Raw genomic sequence first — 19,723 nt, 5'->3', positions numbered from 1 at the left:
AAAGAATATGACCCCACCTGTGAAATAAGTAATTGAATTCTGCATCATCGCAATGCAGTGGGTCACACCACATTGTCTGTTAAAAGGTTTCTAGCGTAGCACAGCATCCCAGTGTTAGACTACCTACATTATTTGCTAGACCTATCACTATGTGACTTTCTGTTCCCAAGGTCAAATCTGCATTAAAAGGAAAAAAATTTCAGTCCAGTGAAACAGTGAAAGACAAAGCAGCATGCATAATCAAGGAGCTCACAAAGGAAGACTTCCAGCACTGTATCCATCAATGGAAAATTCCATGTAGCATTGTAGGGATAGAGAAGGGGAGCATATTGAAGGCATACACACAGGCTGTCTCTCCTAAGAGTTGTCAGGAGCATTCTTTCTGGTGTTTTGGGAGATATTTGCAACTTTGTTTTTACAATGTGTAGCTGACGTCAGCCCAAACAAATGCTGTTCACTGTGTCCTTCGCACAGCACCCAGTGTCAATGAAAATTGTCAATTTGTTTCCTGTTACAAGCAAAATGATTTTGAAGGGTAATTTTGGTACCTGTTTGACAGAGCGGTCCCAAATTATTCTAGTGCAATATCTGTTTTACCGATATTTATCAACAGGGACAGCAAAACACATGGTATAAATAGTACTCCTGCAGCAATAACACTGCACTGGCCAGCACTAACTGCTAACATCATGCTGGTTATCATATATATATATATATATATATATATATATATATATATATATATATAGAGAGAGAGAGAGAGAGAGAGAGAGAGAGAGAGAGAGAGAGAGAGAGAGAGAGAGAGAGAGAGATGATGCACAGTGTGGCTCTGAGGCAAGTGAATGACATATTAACCTTGGTTTCATTGGTGTAGGCAACAACAAGGTAATTGAATCCTGGAGGATTCTAGAAAAATAAGTACATAAATATTCCCTTAAATTTCACAGTTACATTTTGTGGTAATTATAAAATTGCATGCTACATTATTGGCTAATCTATTATGACAATAAATCTTATTACAAAGGTATGTTGTGTATTAATTTAAATTTTACCTTCTTAAACTGAACACCAAGGCTGGTTTACACTCTGCAGCAGGAAGGGGGCTAACATATTACATGTCTTCAGTGCACAGGAATGACTGGAGAAACTAAAGGGGAATCACACTGATAGTACACTGTGTCAAGGTACATGGAAAGAAACTGAACAAGGGCCAAGAATCAGATGAGTAAGGAACAGCATGGCTTCACACCTGGGAGGTCAACTACTGGCCTCACATTTGCAGCGAGGCATCTCCAGGAGCATCACTGAATTTGGGGAAGACCTTTTGAGAGCCTTTCTCAACATAGATAGGGCATATAATAAGATCTGCAAAAGAAAGGTCTGGGAAGCACTAAAAAAGAAGGGAATGGGAAGAGAGAAATGAAGTTCCTCAGGAGTAGGATACAAGTAAAGGTGACAAGAGGATGAGGAATGAAAGGGCAAGGGAAACAGTTAAAGAGGAACCATTCTCCGCATGATAGAAATGTCAAGGTTAAGATGATATGGGCACTTAAAGAGAATGCAAACAAGAGGATACCCAAGAAGCTACACAAAATGAAGATGGGAAGAAGAAGGCCAAGGGCTATAGGGCTGAAAGGTGTGGAGGAGCAGGCGATGAATGGACCAGAACGAACACAGATGGTGGGAAAACAGAGCTAGATGAAAAGGCTTATGTTCCAAACAGACCCAGCTTGGTGGCTGGAAACTGGTCAGTATGATGATGAAACTGACAACAGCAGCAACAGTTGAGTAAAAAACAAAGCTTTCACCACAAAAACTGTGTATTGCTTGTGCTAATCCCATTTGACAATCTTTTCACGCAAGATCCATACTGCATACTTTGGCACCTCAAGGAAATTAAATTGCAGCTGTGACGTACTGTAACAGAGGTATAAGATGTTTTCACAATACATTCAGTTCTTCTGGGCTTAGAAAATATCACTTACACAATCAACTTCTTATGAAGAAGTGTGCCACTTGCTGGTAATGCAGAGATGCATGGAATGGAACTGTGGTGAGAGTTGGAGGCAGCTCCCTCAACAGGTTACGTCAGTTTGAGGCCTGTTAATTCAACGACAAAGAGTGCTTCAAGCTGTAACACTATGAAAAATGTGACTTAATTGCCAAAAACTGAAGATCTCTTAGTTTGTCAGAAACAGAGCATAATCGGCACTAGTTGGGATCTTCTAATATGTAATGATTAATCTGCCTTTGACACTACATACTAGCAAAACCACAATTAAAATAATACATATCTTTATGTATTTTCACTTGTGGGTGTATTTGTGCAAGGAAAATAAGCACAGTAATTGAAAAGTGTCATAATAAATAATACAGATTGAAGAACAAACAACTGTGATGTACAGAGACTAGTTGATCTAATCAAAAAGACTTACTCGCAGAATTCATTTGATGTCGCTGATTAATACATGCACTGATTGATAATTCCCAAAATTCATCAATTCTGAAACTTTCAGGAACACATCTACTAATATAATCACAACGAAGTCCATTTTACACTATCTGTACAGAGTCACATTGTTTTGTTAATGTGCAAGTCTTGAAAGTACAGCCATTCTCTTGGAATAACAACCCAAGATAACGTCTTCAGAGTTGTACAACAACTTTAACTTTACATAAGGTTTCCTTTACAAAGAAAAATTAACTGACAAACATTCTCCAGAACTTTCAACAGTGCACTTCTTTTTTGCCAAATTTTACTTTTAGCTCATGGAAATTAAATAAAGTGGATATTTCCTGTAAACTTTTATCACAAACATCCTTTCATTGTATCTCAAGTGCACTATCCCACTGCTCTACCATTAATACCTTCACTCTCACTGTGCCATCTCACATCGTAACCTTTTTAGTTGCAACAAGATATTCACACAATCAAACCTTTACCACTCATTCAGTGTCTTTGAGTAATTCAATTTCACAAAGACAACCTTTAAGTTAAGGGCTAGATTCTCCCTCAATTACAAGAAATATATTATCAATATCATTAATGCAAAAGATTTTAGTGTAATTGCTCAAGTTTGACATTTAAAATATTTTCTAACCTTCTCCGGCATAGAATAGGAAGTTACAAACAAAATTTTAAGTACAGACCACCGGAATACTTCCGTGACCAGCTTTTCTGAACTGCGCAGATGGGAGTTATCCTTACAACACATTCTCGACTCCTAAAATTATAACAGCCTCAACCTATGATAACCTACTGAGCCCACACCCTGCATCCAACAGTTTCGGCCTCCTGTTCTATTACTTGATCCCAATCCACATCCCCTCACCCTCACTGTGCACCACTCTTAGCCAAAGTACCCAGCAACAGTGTTTTCCCCTCTCTGCTCCTTTCCTATTCCACTCCTCCCCTGCCCCTTCCCAAGCCTCCTAATGACAACCTTGTCCTGCCACCTAGACGCTGCACCCAGTGCCAGATAGCACTCTTCTCCTCCCCCCCCCCCCCCCTTCCCCATCCATATGCTGGTATCACTCCTTCCCTGCCCCACTCCAAACTGCTGCTTTTGTTCAGTGCAATAGTTGCAGTCTGACCAGAGTGGCCAGAGATAGTAGTCGTGTGTGAATGTGCCTGCTTGTGTGATTGTGTGTGTTTTCCTTTTTTTCTGAAGAAGGCTTTGGGCAAAAGCTCAATGTGTAACGGTTTTTTCACTGTGCCTGTCTGCGAGTCAATACATTATCTTTACTGTGAGTAGCAACCTATCCTTTTCATATATGTTAAAATTTTAAATACTTTATTTATCAAACACGAAATACAAGGCAGGTTTAACTAATGTTTATGTCTTATAAAATGATGTATATTTTGTACAACAGATGAAATATGACATATCACTTTTAGCCCTGTGTGTGAATTTCCCAGGCTCCAAAATCTTTTATCTTGTCAACATCACACAAGGACAGCTTTCTTCCATAGGAATGTAAATATTATCACATTTTTGGTCACTGGAACTGTTATGTATCATCTTGATTTCTTGGTGGGCGTATGTCACTGTTCCGTTTTATACAATCTACAAGCCACCGTATTCCCTCATTTATTCCATCTCTGAAACAAAAAGCAACAAGAGAGAACTAAAGTGCCTTTCGGAATCCAAATTACTGTTTTGTGGAAAGAAAGAAAATATATATAAATTATGTGAAATACACTAAGTTACTGAGGACAGAAACAAATACCTGGTGACAATTGTAAGTGGCAGGAAATACATTTTTCATATCAAAGACTGACATAAAAGTTAACCACGAAGTGCACAACATTTCTATGCAACAGTGACTGACATTACTTGTTTACTATGTGTAAGTAAGAAGATTCTGATGTTTACATCAAATCCCGTTCCCTTATGATTGTCAGGATAAAACAAATCTGTCAACACAAGCAATTAAATTTTCCCCTTATTTTTCCAAATGAATACATACAAATGTATAAATGTAGGTACTAAAGTACATCAAATAGTAGAATTATTTCTGGATATTAAGTTTATTAGGAAGTCCCCCCCCCCAGTCAATTGTTCAATGTGACAGACCTCCATGCGGGGTATCCGGATCCAATTACCGCTACTGCCTGGGATTTTTTTCTTGGTGGGAGAACTTGACAGAGGTACGCTCAACCTCATGAAGCTAACAGGGTAGCAGATCCTAGATCAGAACATTGACAATGGCCAGAAGTGGTGTTCTGTCCACATGCTCCTATGCACTGTATCTGATGACAATTGCTGAGGATGACATGGCTGTTGGTCAACTATTGAGAGTCTTTAGAGTCTGATCAAGTCCTCCCCTCCCCCCACCCCTTCGCTTCCAAAAAAACATTTATATGGCAGCGAACTTTGCTGACTGACAACATCTCAGGATCTAGACGCCATGCAGCATGAGAACTTCTCATAACTAGAGGATGAATTTTCTCTGCAAGAATGTCATTTATAAACATTATGTAACCAACTCACGGGTACACGCCTTAATACAACCAATTTAAATTACCAGTTGCATATGTCAACTCCTGCGACTAGACAGTACCTTCTCCTTTCATTTAACTTTCAATATTTTTGTGAATTATTTCATGTCTGGTGGTGTTTTCAGTCCAAAGACTTTGATGCCAATCTCCATGCTAGTCTACCATTTGCAAGCCTCTTCAGCTCTATATAACTACAGCAATTTTCATTCATTTTAACCTGTTTACTTAAGCCTGGGTCTTCCTGTAATACACCCTACCTCCCTCAATTTCCCTTCATTACTAAATTGAGGACTCCTTGATGCCACAGGATGTGCCCTTTCAACTTTTAACTTTCTTTTGTCAAGTTGTACAATAAAATTCTTTTCTTCAGACTTCATTTCAGAACCTCATTAGTTATCCATTCTACTTATCTAATGTTCAGAATTATTCTGCAGCACCCCTTTTCAAAAGTATCTACTCTATTCTTGTCTGCACTGTTTATCATATAAATTTCACTGCTATACTAGGCTACACTCCTTCAGAAGTACATTTATCATATATTTATAGTATCTTAAAATTTGGGAGTCAGAAATGCTTTCCTCACTATTGCCAATCTGCGTTTTACCCTCTTGAGACAAAGCATTCTGACCATCTGTTTAATGGTTGGTCCACATTTGGAATTAAGTATAACAGTGATTCCTCTGGGTATGTATTCAACCAGCCCTCGGTAGGTTTCTAGAGGTGTTGGGCACCAAATGATGAAGCACAGGTCAAGTTATTCCATAAATTATAAGCCAGTGGTTCATGGGAGCAGACCTGGTGTCTAACGGCATTCCAAATATGTTCCACTACATTCAACCGAGACAAATTTGCTGGACACACACACACACACACACACACACACACACACACACACACACACACACACACACACACACACACACACACACACGAGTTCAATGACATGCTCCTCGCACCACAGTAGAGTAATTCTGCCTTTGTGCCACCCACAGTCATCCTGCTGGATGATGCCATTACCATTAGGAAAGACACTGAGCCCAAAGGGAAGCAGGTGGTCTGCAATAAAGTTCACATAATACAAAGTTGACATGTTGCCTTCAATTACTACCACAGGTCCCATGGAGGCAGACATGAATGTCCCCCACAGTATAATGTCCCCTCTGCAAACCTGCGTCTATGGTGTGGTACATGATCTCAGCAGCTGTTCGCCTAGATAACAGCTTATCCAGACGCGGCCATCGACCTGGTGCAATCAGAAATTTTATACATCCAATCACAGTACAATCTCAATGATCCCGTGCCCACTGCAATTATAACTGATGATGTCATTGGGTCAACATGGGAACGTGTAAGGGGGTTATCTGCTGTGTTAAACATGGTGTTCCAAAGTGCTCTGAATGGGACTTCCGGAAATGCTTGTGCCTGCACCAGAGTTGTACTCTGTCATCTGGTCTGCAACAATTAGCCATCGTTACAGAGCAGGCAAGCCTCTGACCCATGTTCTGTGATTAAGCTTAGATGTCCAACACTTCATCACCTACTTGTGGTTTCACCATTCTTTGCCACTTCCCATAGCTACTCATAGCAGTAGCACACAAACAGCCAATCAGCTTTACCATTTCAGAGCTGGCCGCTCCCGAGTGCAAAGCCAAAACAATCTGCCCTTGCCTATGTTGCTTAGGTCAGTGAGTTGTTTACAGCCCATATTGTTGCTAGAATGATTCCTCATTCGTTTCTGCTCTTCTTATATAGTATTATTACTGCACCACATGCTTGCACCAGGCAGCACAAATCTTGCAGTGGACGGTGGTCAATGTTTTTGCTCACAGGTGTATAACCTCTCTACTTCAGCCATCAGCAGTTATTTTGTTGTCCAAATACCAAAACTCATCTCCTACTTTTAGTTCCTCATTTCCTAAGTCAATTTACTCAACATTGGCTGATTCAATTCAACTAGATTCCATTACCTTTGTTTTACTTTTGTTATTGTTTGCCTTATAAACTCTCTTCAAGACACTATTCATTCCATTTAAAAGGCCATTTGTGTCCTCAGCCCTCTCTGACAGAATTACAATGTAACTGGCAACTCTTAAAGTATTTATTTCTTTTCCTCTCCCGAATTTCCCCTTCGTTTCCTTTACTGCTTGCTCAGCATGCACACTGAACAACACGGGGGACAGCTACAACCCAGCCACAGTCAGTACCTTCCCAATTAATGTTTTTCTTCCATGCCCTTCCACTAATGCAATTGTCCTGTACAAGTTAGAGATAATCCTTCGCACAATTTATTTCATCCTTGCTACCTTCAAGCTTTCAAAGACAGTATTCATCAATATTGTCAAAAGATTTCTCTAAATCTACAAATGCTATGAACATAGGTTTAATGTTTCAACTTATCTTTTAAGATAAACTATGCAGTCAGTACTGCCTTATGTGTTGCTACATTTATCTGACATTCAAATTGAATGTCCTTGATGTCTGTCGACTTCTACCAGTCTTTTCACTTTTCCATAAATATTTCCTATCAGTATTTTGCAACTATGACTTATTGAACCAAGGATCCTGTAGTATTCACAACTGACTTTGTACATCTGCCATGACCTGGAAGGATATGATTGGTCAGAACTACATCTGGATTAAGTATCTTTCTTCCTGTAATATTAAATATATTTCTGTACTAGAGCTGACATAGAGCTAACCTCTCATTTGCATTAACGTTAGATAACTGTGAGAAAAAATGCTTATTTTAGAAAGCAACATTTTCTGACAAAGTAAATCAACTGACCATACCTACATTCCCATGAGCAAAATTGAATATTTTACAGATAGCAGCTATTGTTACATTCCTAATTAAATTTAGCGATCACAGATTCAAGTTGTTGCTGTTAAATACTTTGTGGTAGGAAGGTTAGGGAACTAAATAGGTTATGGGTTCCACAGTCAAGACATGAGTCATCTGAAGTTAATGAGATCATCCATAAATTTTACCGAATTATGAATGTTTGTAGGAGTGGCAAATATAAAGCACTGAAAGCAATATTGATGCCAGAGCTAATAAATAATGTAAATGAAGGTAAAAGCATACAGGTCAAACTGATATGTCAGTCAGAGAGCTGACAAGAGTCATGGCTCATATGTAAATAGAGAAACAACATCTATATCTGACATTTTCAAGATGAGATTTTTTTTTTTTTTTTTTAATTTAAACTTGGCGAACTAAGGCTGTGAATGATTAAATGTTTTGTAATCTGTATTCTTGTGGCTGGCTGACCACAAGAATAAAAAATAAATAAAGAGGAGATGCCAGCCACTTTGCAACACACTAAAACCTCCAGCCTAAAAGTTTAGGCCACAGTCCAGGCACATCACAAAATGTAAAAACCTTAGTCGCACTCGTCTCATCATCTAAAGTAGAGGGCAGATCCCCACCAATATATGCTTCTGCCCTTGCATCACGATATAAAATGCACTCCATTAAAATATGGCAAATAGAGATGTGCACGCCACAAGCATCACAAAACGGGAGTCCCTTTGTCGTAGTAAAAATCTATAAGCGAGAGGGCAGTGCCCAATCCTAAGATGCACGAGGGTCACTTCATCCCGCCTGAGCAACTGGCAGGAGGAACGCCACAGCCAGGTTGTTGACTTCACAAACTGCAGCATATTGGCCATCACTGCCAGCCATTTCTCATCCCACAACTGCATGCACTTTCTGTGTAGTGTCAAAATGACAGCCTGCAAGGTAATAGGACACTGTGCCACACCATCTCCTCTGCAGGCCTCCTCGGCAGCCTGATCGGCCTGTTCATTTCCCCATACTCCTACATGACCTGGCACCCAACAGAATGACACCTGCTTACCCTGCCGTTGGAGCAACTACACTTGGTAGTATATCAGCCGGACTAACTGCTCAGATGGGTACAACTTCTGTGACGATTTTAAGGCACTAAGCAAATCGGAGAAAATCAGAAACAGTTTGCCCAAAGTATGATTCATTTGTTCCAGTGCCTTCAGTATCGCATGGAGCTCATCTGAGAAAACTGTATACTCATCTTCAAGGCAAATCCTCGTGACATGGTCAGGGAACATGAGAGAGCAGCTAATTGAATTCCCTTGCTTGGAGCTACCAGTGTACACTATTGTGAAATTGTGATGCATATCTAAAATGTTAAAAAACAGAGATTGAAATGTAAAATCTGACGTATGATCCATCTTAAAATCTGTCAAGTCTAAAATAAGCCTGGACCTCTGGAGAAGCCAAGGCGGAAATCTGCTCCCACCACGTTGTGAAACACGAAGACTGGCCACACCCATCTCTAGAAGGCAATCCTGTGCACAAATACCATAGGGTATCATTGCCTGTTGGTAGTTATGAAAAAGCCTTTCCAGTGGAGGCTGAACAACGGTGTGGTAGGTGGGTGTGTATGATGTGGACAGTGTTTTATATGCCTGGCACATCATAAGTAGCAGTCGCTTTACGTGAACTGGCGGTTCACCAGCCCCAGCACAGACGTTTGTTATGGGGCTTGTTATGAATGCCCCAGTGGCTAACCGAATCCCTTCACGATGCACCATGTCCAACATCTTTAAAGAAGAGGGTCTCGCAGACCCATACACCGTGCGCCCATAATCGAGCCAAGATCGCACAAATGCCCTCTAAAACCATAGCAGCAACTCCTGTCTGCTCCCCATTTACTGTGGCTAAGATATTTTAAAATACTTAAAGCCTTAAGTGAATTTTTCCAGTTTCTTGAGATGTAATAACCATGTAAGCTTAGAGTCAAATATGAAGTCCAGAAACCTCACTGTGTCTTTACAAATAAGCATCCCTTACCCTCAACTCAGGAAAGTTTTAAATGAAACAAGAATGGTTAAAAAGAACACACACAGACTTCTTGGTGAAAAACTTGAAACCACTCTTCTGCACCCATTAATCCAAATGTCGAAGAGTTAGTTGCAACTGACATATTGTCTTCATGAGGCTTGGTTGGTTGGTTTGTTTGTTTAAAAGAGGGACCAAACTGCTAGATTCCTCATTCCGATTAAAATAATTCCACATGGGTGGGAATAAAATAATTGAGACATACAAAACACAGCTGGAAGAAAGGAGAAAACAACAAGAATGACAGAAGGGCAACAAACTCTAAAATGGACAAAATCAGACAAGAAAACCACAGAGACACGCAAGAAACACGAAGAAGAGACAAAAACAAGAGCGCAGATTACCATGGCTGGCTGACCATGAGAATAAAAAGGAGAAGCCAGCCACTCTACAACACATTAAAACTGCCCCCCTAAAGGCACTAGAATGGAGGACACAGAGGGACAAAAGACACACACTTCAACTTAGCTCAAATGATAAAACCCACCCTCATGAATAAAATGTAAAACTAAAGCTGGTGTTGACTCATTGTCACCCAACACCGAAGGTAGGCTGCTGGGAAAGTTTAAAGTCCACCGCAGAGTGGCAGAAAGTGGGCAGTCCAGCAAGAGGTGGACGATCGTCCTTTGTGAGCCACAACGGCACGGAGGTGGGTCCTCCGCAGAGGAGGTAACCATGCGTTAGCCACATATGGCCAATGCGGAGCTGGCAGAGGACAACTGATACCCTGCGAGAGAACCGCATGGAAGAGTTCGGTACAATCATAGTCTCCTTAATGACATGCAATTTCTTGTGCGTATTGTTATGCCATTCCGTCTTCCAAAGCCAGCACAAGACAGAACGCAGGTCAGTTTCAGAGATGCCCGTCTCCAGAAGCAGTTTCTGTGTATCCTGTTTGGCCAGCTTGTTGGCAAGTTTGTAGCCTGGGATTCACACAAACACCACTGAACAAAGGGACCATTCAAAGGCATAGATGGACTAATGAATGGGTCCAACCAAAGGATAGCGAGAGTAGCACTGGTCAATGGCTTGTAGGCTGCTCAAGGAGTCAGTACACAGGACATGAGTCGACGTGCTCAAAAGCACGAGATATGGCCGCCAGCTCTGCAGTGAAAAGACTGCAGCCTTCTGGCAAGGAGTGCAATTCAACATGTCCTCCATGAACATACGCAAAGCCTACATGACCATCAGCCACCAAGCACCAAGCCGTCGGTGTAAACCACTTCATGGCCCCAGTACACATCGAGAATTGAAAGGAAAGTCATAGCAGAGAGTCGCAGGGTTAAAGGAGTCCTTATGGCCATGCAAAAGGTCCAGAAGAAGCTGTGGCCTAGGTGTACGTGAATGGACCTCGAGGAGAGGTCGTAATGGGAAGGAATCCAGTTCAGACAGAAGGTACCAGACGCAAACTGCAAATGTTAAGCCCTGACCTGGGCCACCGATGCAGGAGATGTACTGCCGTGGTTGGGAAAAGGAGATGGTAATTTGGATGCACATGAAAACTACAAACGTGTGCAACGTAACTGGCGAGCAATTGTACATGCCTAACCTTCAATGGAGGGACTCCAGGTGCAGTGGTTCAAGTAAACACAATGCTGAGGGTGCCGCCGAACCATAAACCAGACACCCATAATCAAGGTGGGATTGAACAAGGGCTCTGTAGAGCTGCAGCAGCATAGAGATCTGTACCTCAGTTGGTGTTGCTCAAGCAGAGGAGGGCATTGAAGTGCTGCCAGCACTTCTGCTTAAGCTGACGAAGGTGAAGTAGCCAAGTCAATCAGGCATCAAAAACCCGTCCTAAGACTCAATGTGCCTCCATGACAGTGAGTGAATCGTCATTAAGGTAAAGTTCTGGTTCTGGATGAATGGTGCAACGCCAACAGAAATGCACAACACACGACTTCGCGGCTGAAAACTTGAAGCCGTGGGCTACAGCCCATGACTGCGCCTTGTGAATGGCTCCCTGTAGGTGCTGCTCAGCAACACCAGTACTGGAGGAGCAGTATGAAATGCAGAAGTCATCTGCACACACAGACGGTGTGACCGACAGCCCTACAACTGCTGCTAGACCATTAATAGCCACTAAAAATAGAGAGACACTCGATCCGGAGCCCTGCAGAATGCCATTCTACTGAATACAGAGGGAACTGTGGGAGGCATCAACTTGGACACAGAAAATACAGACCAACAGGAAGTTTTGGATAAAAATCGGGAGTGAGCTGCAGAGAGCCCACTCATACAATGTGGCAAGGATATGATGTTGCCAGATCATGTTGTATGCTTTACGTAAGTCAAAAAAAGACAGCAACTAGATGTTGGCATCTGGAAAAGGCTGTTCGGATGGCAGACTCGAGAGACACAAGATTATCATTGGTAGAGTGACCCTGGCAGAAGCCACCCTCACATGGAGCCAGTAGGCCATGTGACTCCAGGACTCAACCCAATCGCTGACACACCATATGTTCCAGCAGCTTACAGAAAATGCTGGTGAGGCTAATGGGCCAGTAGGTTTGAGCACTGGAATGATTATGGAAAGACACCATCGTGCCAGATCCACTTGAAGATGACGAGGAGATGTCTCTTGTAGTCAGATGAGAGATGTTTAATCATCTGATTGTGGATCCGATCCGGCCAAGGAGCTGTGTAGGGGCAATGTGCAAGGGCACTGAGGAGCTCCCACTCTGTAAATGGGGTGTTATAGGGTTCACTGTGGCATGTAGTGAGCAAGAAGACTTTTCTTTCCATTTGCCGACAGTGTGCAAAAGGCTGCCGAGGCCGAGGCTCGAGCATAGTGCTCAGCAAAGTGCTCAGCAAAGTGCTCGGAAATCGTGTTTGCATTGGTAGATCACATGCCATTGATGTTAATGCCAGGGATACCTGTTGGGGTATGGTATCCAAAAAGACGTCTGATCGTCCAGACTTGAGAAGGTGAGATATGGCACCCAATAGTCGACACATACCTCTCGTAACACTCCTGTTTCCGACATTTTATAAGCTGGCGAATGCGGAAACAGAGCCGCTTAAAGGCTATTAGGTGCCCTACAGAAGGGTGCCACTTATGTTGCTGTAGAGCTCACCAACGCTCTTTAATCGCCTCAGTGACTTCCGGCAACCACCAAGGGACTGTCTTTGTCAGGGACACCCTAATGAGGGATCACATTTTCCACCCACAGAAATGAACGTTTTAGTGACCTGCTCGATGACAATATCGATGGCACTATGTGGGGGAAATTGAGTGGTGACAGCAGAGATGAACGCTTCCCAGTCTGCCTTGTTTAAAGCCCATCTGGGTAGGCATCCATGGGCACGAAACCAGGGGAGTGACAGGAAGATGGGAAAGTGGTCACTACCACACAGGTTGTCATGTGCGCTCCAGTGCACAGATGGAAGAAGGCTACGGCTGCAAACCGAGAGATTAATGGCCGAATATGTGCCATGTGCCACACTGAAATGTGTGGGAGCACCTGTATTTAAGAGGCAGAGGTCGAGTTGTGACAGTAAATTTTCAACCTCCCTACCTCAGCCAGTAAGCATGGTGGCACTCCACAAGGGGTTATGCGCATTAAAATCTCCCAAAAGTAGGAAAGTTTTAGGGAGTTGACCAATCAGAGCAGCCAATATTTCAGGGGTACTGCACCATCTGGAGGAAGATATACATTGCAGACAGCTATTTTCTGTGCTGTCCTTATCCTGACAGCCACAGCTTCAAGAGGGTTTTGAAGGAGCACGGGTTCACTATATACCGAGTTCAGGACAGACACAAATTCCATCTCGCATACTATTATAGTCACTATGGTTCCTGTAATATCCTCTATAGCCACAGAGGGCAGGGGCTCCACACTGCTGGGAACCAGGTTTCCTGGAGGGCAACAAAGAAAGCAGGTGTAAAGCTTAACAGTTGCTGTAGCTCAGCCAGATGGTGGAAAAAACTGCCGCAATTCCACTGAAGGGTTATGTGATTGTGAGACTGGGAAGGCATGAAACACTCAATTAGGCATCTACGCCTCAAGGTGACCTGCTGCCACCAGATGAGTACCTGTGTGATCAACACCATTGCGTCTGAGGGCCCAGCAAGATCTAGGTCCTCAGCGGATGCCAGAATCGCCACCTCATCCTCAGAGCTTGCAGGTAGTGGTGGTGTGGGTGCCACTGCAACACCTTGGTTCTTGAGGGTCTTTTTCTTTTTAGGTTTCTCTCACTGCTCCTAAGGTTTGTCTAGCTGGGGGAGGTTCACTGATTCAGTCTCAGGGACTTAGCATGACTGTGAAGCCCTACGATCAAGCTACCTGTGGTTGCTTCAGCGGCTGGCGGGTGTCAGCTTTGCCACTGGTAGGAACCTGGGAAGGGAGTGACCCAAGGGATCCCTTCCTGGTAAGACGAGCTGAAGAAGACTTCTCCGGCTGAGAATCGGGGGGAGGGGTGTTTCTCTGGACGCAGCGAATGGGGGATAGTAGAATCGTTATCATAGCGGCAGCATAGGTTGACATATGCAAAGGATATAGCCTCTCATATTTTCTCTTAGCCTCAGTGTAGGCCAGTCGGGCCAGGGTCTTTTATTCCATTATAGGAGGCAGGGCACTGGGAGTATTGGGATGTTAATGATGTCCACAATCCCGACAGGCGATGCTGGAAATACAGCGGGAAGACATATGGCCAAACTTCCAGCACTTAAAGCACCGCTTCATGGGAGGGATATATGGCTTTAAGTCACAGTGGTAGACCATCACCTTGACCTTCGGGTAACGTGTCACACTCTAAGGCCAAGATGAAGGCACCGGTAGCAACCTGATTATCCCTCGGACCCTGGTGGACGCGCCGGACGAAATGGACACCTCACCACTAAATTGCCACATAGCTCATTGTCAGACTGCAAAAGAAGGTCCCTGTGAAATACGATACCCTGGACACTATTTAAGCTCTTATGGGGCTTAATGAAAACGGAAACATCCCCCATCTTGTGGCAGGCAAGTAGTGCCCGTACCTGGGTAGAGGATGCTGCTTTGATTAATACTGACCCTGACCACATTTTGACAAGCCCTCCACCTCCCCAAACTTGTCCTCCAAATGCTGCACAAAAAACTGAGGTTTCATTGACAAGAAAGATTCCCCATCAACTCTAGTACCATACGAGGTACCTGGGTGAATAAGCTTTGCTGCCATCCTTAGCCTGGCGTTCCTCCCATGGTATGGCCAGGGAGGGGGTGGGGGGGTGGGGACAATCTGAGGTCTTATTTCTTAGCATTGAACTTAGACTTTGATCGCTTAGAGACTGCTGGTATTTGACCACCAGCAAGAGATGACATACAATGCTTCATGGTGTGTCATCTGCTCTGATACCACCCACTCCGACCAGGGGCCCTCTCCACCCAGCCACAGCAGAGGCCACCGTGGCCATTCCCGGGAGTCCCAAAGCCCGAGGGTGACGAGCATTTACTCCTTGGCATACATGGGGAATTAAAGGCATATGCATCAGCAGCGTGACCCCTGTGAAGACAGGGGGCTACAATCAACAGGGTACATGTTGGTCCCAACACAACAGACTGGCTACTGTGCTGGGTATCAGGTGCAAACAAGCTAAGAAGTCCATTATTGTTGACAGTGCAGAAAGTGATACAGCACAGAGGATGGAGGAAAACGCACCCCTCACACAATAGCAGTAAATACTGCCACAAAACAAATTAGCAACTGTGCACAGAATACTCAGCTTGCAATAAATAGCGAAAAAACCTATTGCACTTAAACTCCGCAATGTTCGAATCACTAATGTGTATAGCCTATTTGTCTATCAACAATGAACGATTTGGTACCAATACTGACACCAAATCATTAGAATTGTGGTTGAAAAGCAAAGTAAACTGGAATAAACATACTGAACATTTTATTTCAAAACTGAGCAAGACCTACTACCTTCTATGCTCACTAAAATCCTGCTGTAGCAAGGAAACAGTAGGGCCTAATGAACATATATCAAGCCTACTTTCATTCTTGCCTTAAATATGGGGTCACTTTCTGGGGAAACTAATGCCACGAAGACTATTAAACTGCAAACAAGAGCCATTAGATGCATGTATTGGTGCAAACCTAGAGAGTCATGTAAACCTAAGTCTAAGATCTCTCATGTTCTTCTTTACCATGTATCTACAGTCTGGTAAACTTTATTTTCTTTAAAATAAAAGTTATAGGTAAGAACAGTAGATTACAAAAAACAGCGACATTCATTGTCAGTCTACCAGACAAAACAAAAACTTACACATGACCCAGATTATCTCTGGGTCAAAACTATACTTTCCATGTGGCAGATAAACTTTATTACAAACTTCCCAGAAACATAAAAGCAGCTGCCAGATTGAAACATTCAGAGAGTCTTTACAGTCATATTTCAGTATTAATCCATTGAAGGATATTTAAATTTATTAAGTGCACTATATGAGTACTTAATGTATGAAGTGTATTATTATAACCTGAAATAAGTATGCATAGAAATAACTTTCACCTATAAATTTATAAATTGACTTGTCCAATGACTTATTTATGAGCTGCTTTCTACATTACAGGACCAATACAATACAATCTACAGTCTACCCATTACTCTGCCCCTTCTGATAACAGCATTGGCAGAATGTGGAGAAGTCCTTACACTAGAAGTATTTAGGCCTCAAAGCTAAAACACAGGAGTACTAAGGATCAAAGACCATTAAAAAATCCCACAAGATGGATTTGTAAACATGGATATCGCACAATATAACCTAAGATGTATTACACTAACCCTGTTAATGCAGACACTGGCATCACCATACAATCCCTACGACCAATAAGATGTGCACTTTTGTTGAAGATTGGCTTAACTTCACGAACACCCATACAGTCAGGGATATCTTGTTTATTTGCCAGAACAAGAAGAGGTACCCCAATCAGGCTTTCACTTGAAATCATCTTATCTGTAAAAAGAGAGAGAAGACAAATGACAATAACAAACTAACAGTCTACATTGCTAAGAGTACTATTTACAATCTCTGCCCAATCTCAAGGCTTCCTTTCTATGTTTTAATTCCCGTATGACCACACTTGAAAAATTTAGTAGAGTTTTGGTTAGAGGATTATATGCACTCTAGAATATTTTGTTTTGAACACAAGCTGATTTTTTTCCCATTTAAATTATGTTACATATTTATCCATTACAAGCAATTACACTTACAGATGTGATGGTACACAGCAACTTAATACACAACTAAAGATATTCTCGACTATAATATGTCTCCAACACAGACAGGCGAAGGAGGGAACGGCAAACCACCTCTGCTAGGACCTTGCCTAGTAAGACGGTGTGGGTCTCCCACATTGTCCCCTATGCTCTATCGAAGAGTATGGGACATCATCATCATCATCATCATCATCATCATCATCATCATCATCAGTCAGTCAGTCACTGATTTATTTATTTCTCTCTTTTTCTTTATCTAACTTTTTGCTGTGATATCTTCTCTTGTCAGTGAGACTCTTCAGATGTCAGACTTCAAATACAGGTATTCAGTACTTGACCACAGGCAGGTTCTTAGACCAGAGGTCATAGTGCACCAAGTAATATACTACGTAGCCTGCCTGGTTAGCCGTGCAGTCTAACGAACTGCTTTCCAGGTCTGGGTGGGAAGGTGTGCAGGTCCCTGGCATGAATCCGCCCAGCAGGTTAGTTTCGAGATCTGGTGTGATAGCCAGTCTGCGGATGGTTTTTAAGGCGGTAATCCATCTGCCTCAGCAAATGAGGGCTGGTTTCCCTTATTCAGCCTCAGCTACACTATGTCAGTGACTGCTACGCAAAAACTTTCTTCACGTACACATACACCATAATTACTCTATCATGCAAACATTCATTGGAGTTACAGTTGTCTGGCGTGAGACATTCCCTTGAGTGGGGGACGAGAGTTTGTCGACTGGGGGTCAAACTGCACAATAACCCTGGGTTTGGTGTGGGACGGAGGTGGGGTGAGTGGACTGCTGTAGCCTGTTGTGGGGTTGTGAACCACTGAGAGCTACGATGGCGATGCAGCCTCTACATTGTTTCTAGGTCCCCAGTTCCATACTTTAGTACAATATAGCACGTAGAATAATATCATATATTGGTGTGTTAATCGACTTTCAGGGTTATGATCAATCATTAAATGAGTTTCTTAAAACAAGAAACTTAATGTGAATCTTATTTGTTATCCCCTAAACTTTATGTATAATTTGGTTTGACTGCAAATATTTGCATTATATTTGTTATTTAATTTTTTTTAGATTTATTATCATAAAATATCCTACATCACTGTACATTCTAAATACAAAAAAATGATGAAAAGGACCAATAAAATAAATGTAAATTAGTTCTTATCAGTGATGTTTCCAGGATCCCAATCTCCAAGCTCTTATGATGCTTCTGGGTTCACTTTCTTCAAGACACCTTGATTTTTTTTTCTCATCCTGTACAGTAACTGAATATTAGGCTTACATACTGATGAGTATATGCCTATGAGTCATCAAACAAATGCTCCTCTGCAAATAATACCTGTTTGTCACATATCTAAAATGCAGAGAACTACTGAAATCTAGAAACACACAGGGGACAGCTACAAAGACAATCACCATACACACAGATACAGAATGGGCACTGATGTAAAAATTAACTTCCAAGATATAATAACGACCTGAAAAGGCTGAGATGATCACAATAGTGAATACTCTGCTAAAATTGTTATATGTACAGTCCATGCATAACAGAACTCTATGACCACATTTGTTACAACATTGACATCTCTCACATAAGATGTTCCCACGAAAAAACTTCCTGTTAGTTCAAATATGTGCGTGACAAAGGAAAGATACAAAAATGTTCATATCCGAGATTCAAAATAGCTATGTAAATTCTAAATTTCGCTCAATTACTTAACATACTTCTTTCCACTGGCACATACACTATTTTACAATCACCATCATAATATTTCTAACACACAAATATTGTAATCATTGACTGCTCACCAAAAGCTTCCTTTGATGCAGGAATCCGGTCTCTGTCTGACGAATCTACTATGTATATCACAGCATGGGATTCTGCATAATACTGTAAAGAAAATGTCATTCAATCATCTTTCAATAAAATGTATACAATGTTCGAAATGAGAGCATATACGTCCATGCGCTGAAAATTTCAATATAACTGGACATTACCTTGTCCCACAGAGACTGGAGTTCCTCCTGACCGCCCAAATCCCAAAAATTAAGTCTGATTCCAGCAATGTCTATTTTGCCAATGTTTAAACCTACTGTGGTGGTTATTTTGTTGGGACTTATTCCCTTATATTTTTTCGTGAACTTTGTCTTGGCAGCTTCGAGGTATGTCTATGCAAGAGGGGCGAAAGAATGTTTCCATAACTTTGTTTCTCACAACGTGACATACAAACAGAACTCATAAAATTGATGACATGGCAAACTCAAGCAGATGTTATATTTATTTGCATCTATGTCATTACAGGAAGACAAATACACTGTTGTTGTGTATTTATTTAAATGTGCATACTTACGGATTTACCCGCATTATCAAGTCCGAGAATAAGAATACAGTATTCATCTTTTTGTACTAGATATTTGTAAAGTCCGTAAAAAAGGGTATACATAATAATTGAAATGAACTGTTTACAAAAGAGACTTCACTGACATCTCCCCCATCGTGGCACAATCTTAGTACAGCACTGAAGACTGAACTCGGCCGCAACTTAACATTGCGCGTAGTATTGTTATCTTTGGAATCGACAGCCACTGGTATTCACCAAGGAGGTTAGAATATATGGGAGTTTCTCGCGACAGTA

General features: G+C 42.0%; 1 protein-coding gene across 1 annotated transcript; it reads right to left on the bottom strand.

The window, feature by feature from the left end:
* Positions 1 to 3,773: 3,773 nt before the first annotated feature.
* On the bottom strand, positions 3,774 to 19,650 carry LOC126350350 (ADP-ribosylation factor-related protein 1). Its single transcript, XM_050002507.1, has 5 exons — positions 19,439 to 19,650; positions 19,086 to 19,256; positions 18,897 to 18,978; positions 16,651 to 16,822; positions 3,774 to 4,102 (listed from the first exon to the last, which is right to left on the bottom strand). Exons 1-5 carry the CDS (start codon positions 19,529 to 19,531, stop codon positions 4,012 to 4,014), a joined length of 609 nt encoding a protein of 202 aa, XP_049858464.1. The 5' UTR covers positions 19,532 to 19,650; the 3' UTR covers positions 3,774 to 4,011.
* Positions 19,651 to 19,723: the final 73 nt, after the last annotated feature.

Source organism: Schistocerca gregaria, chromosome 1 (assembly GCF_023897955.1).
Source record: "Schistocerca gregaria isolate iqSchGreg1 chromosome 1, iqSchGreg1.2, whole genome shotgun sequence".
Lineage (NCBI taxonomy): Eukaryota > Metazoa > Arthropoda > Insecta > Orthoptera > Acrididae > Schistocerca > Schistocerca gregaria.
This window is presented reverse-complemented; position numbering and strand designations above follow the sequence as displayed.

Excerpts from the sequence above, each read along its gene's own strand:
- LOC126350350 (XM_050002507.1), bottom strand. The coding sequence starts at position 19,531 with ATGTATACCCTTTTTTACGGACTTTACAAATATCTAGTACAAAAAGAT. Across the intron at positions 18,979-19,085 it reads TCCAGTCTCTGTGGGACAAG|TATTATGCAGAATCCCATGC; the intron begins GTAATGTCCAGT and ends TTTTCTTTACAG. Across the intron at positions 4,103-16,650 it reads CCAGTGTCTGCATTAACAGG|AGATGGAATAAATGAGGGAA; the intron begins GTTAGTGTAATA and ends TTTTTGTTTCAG.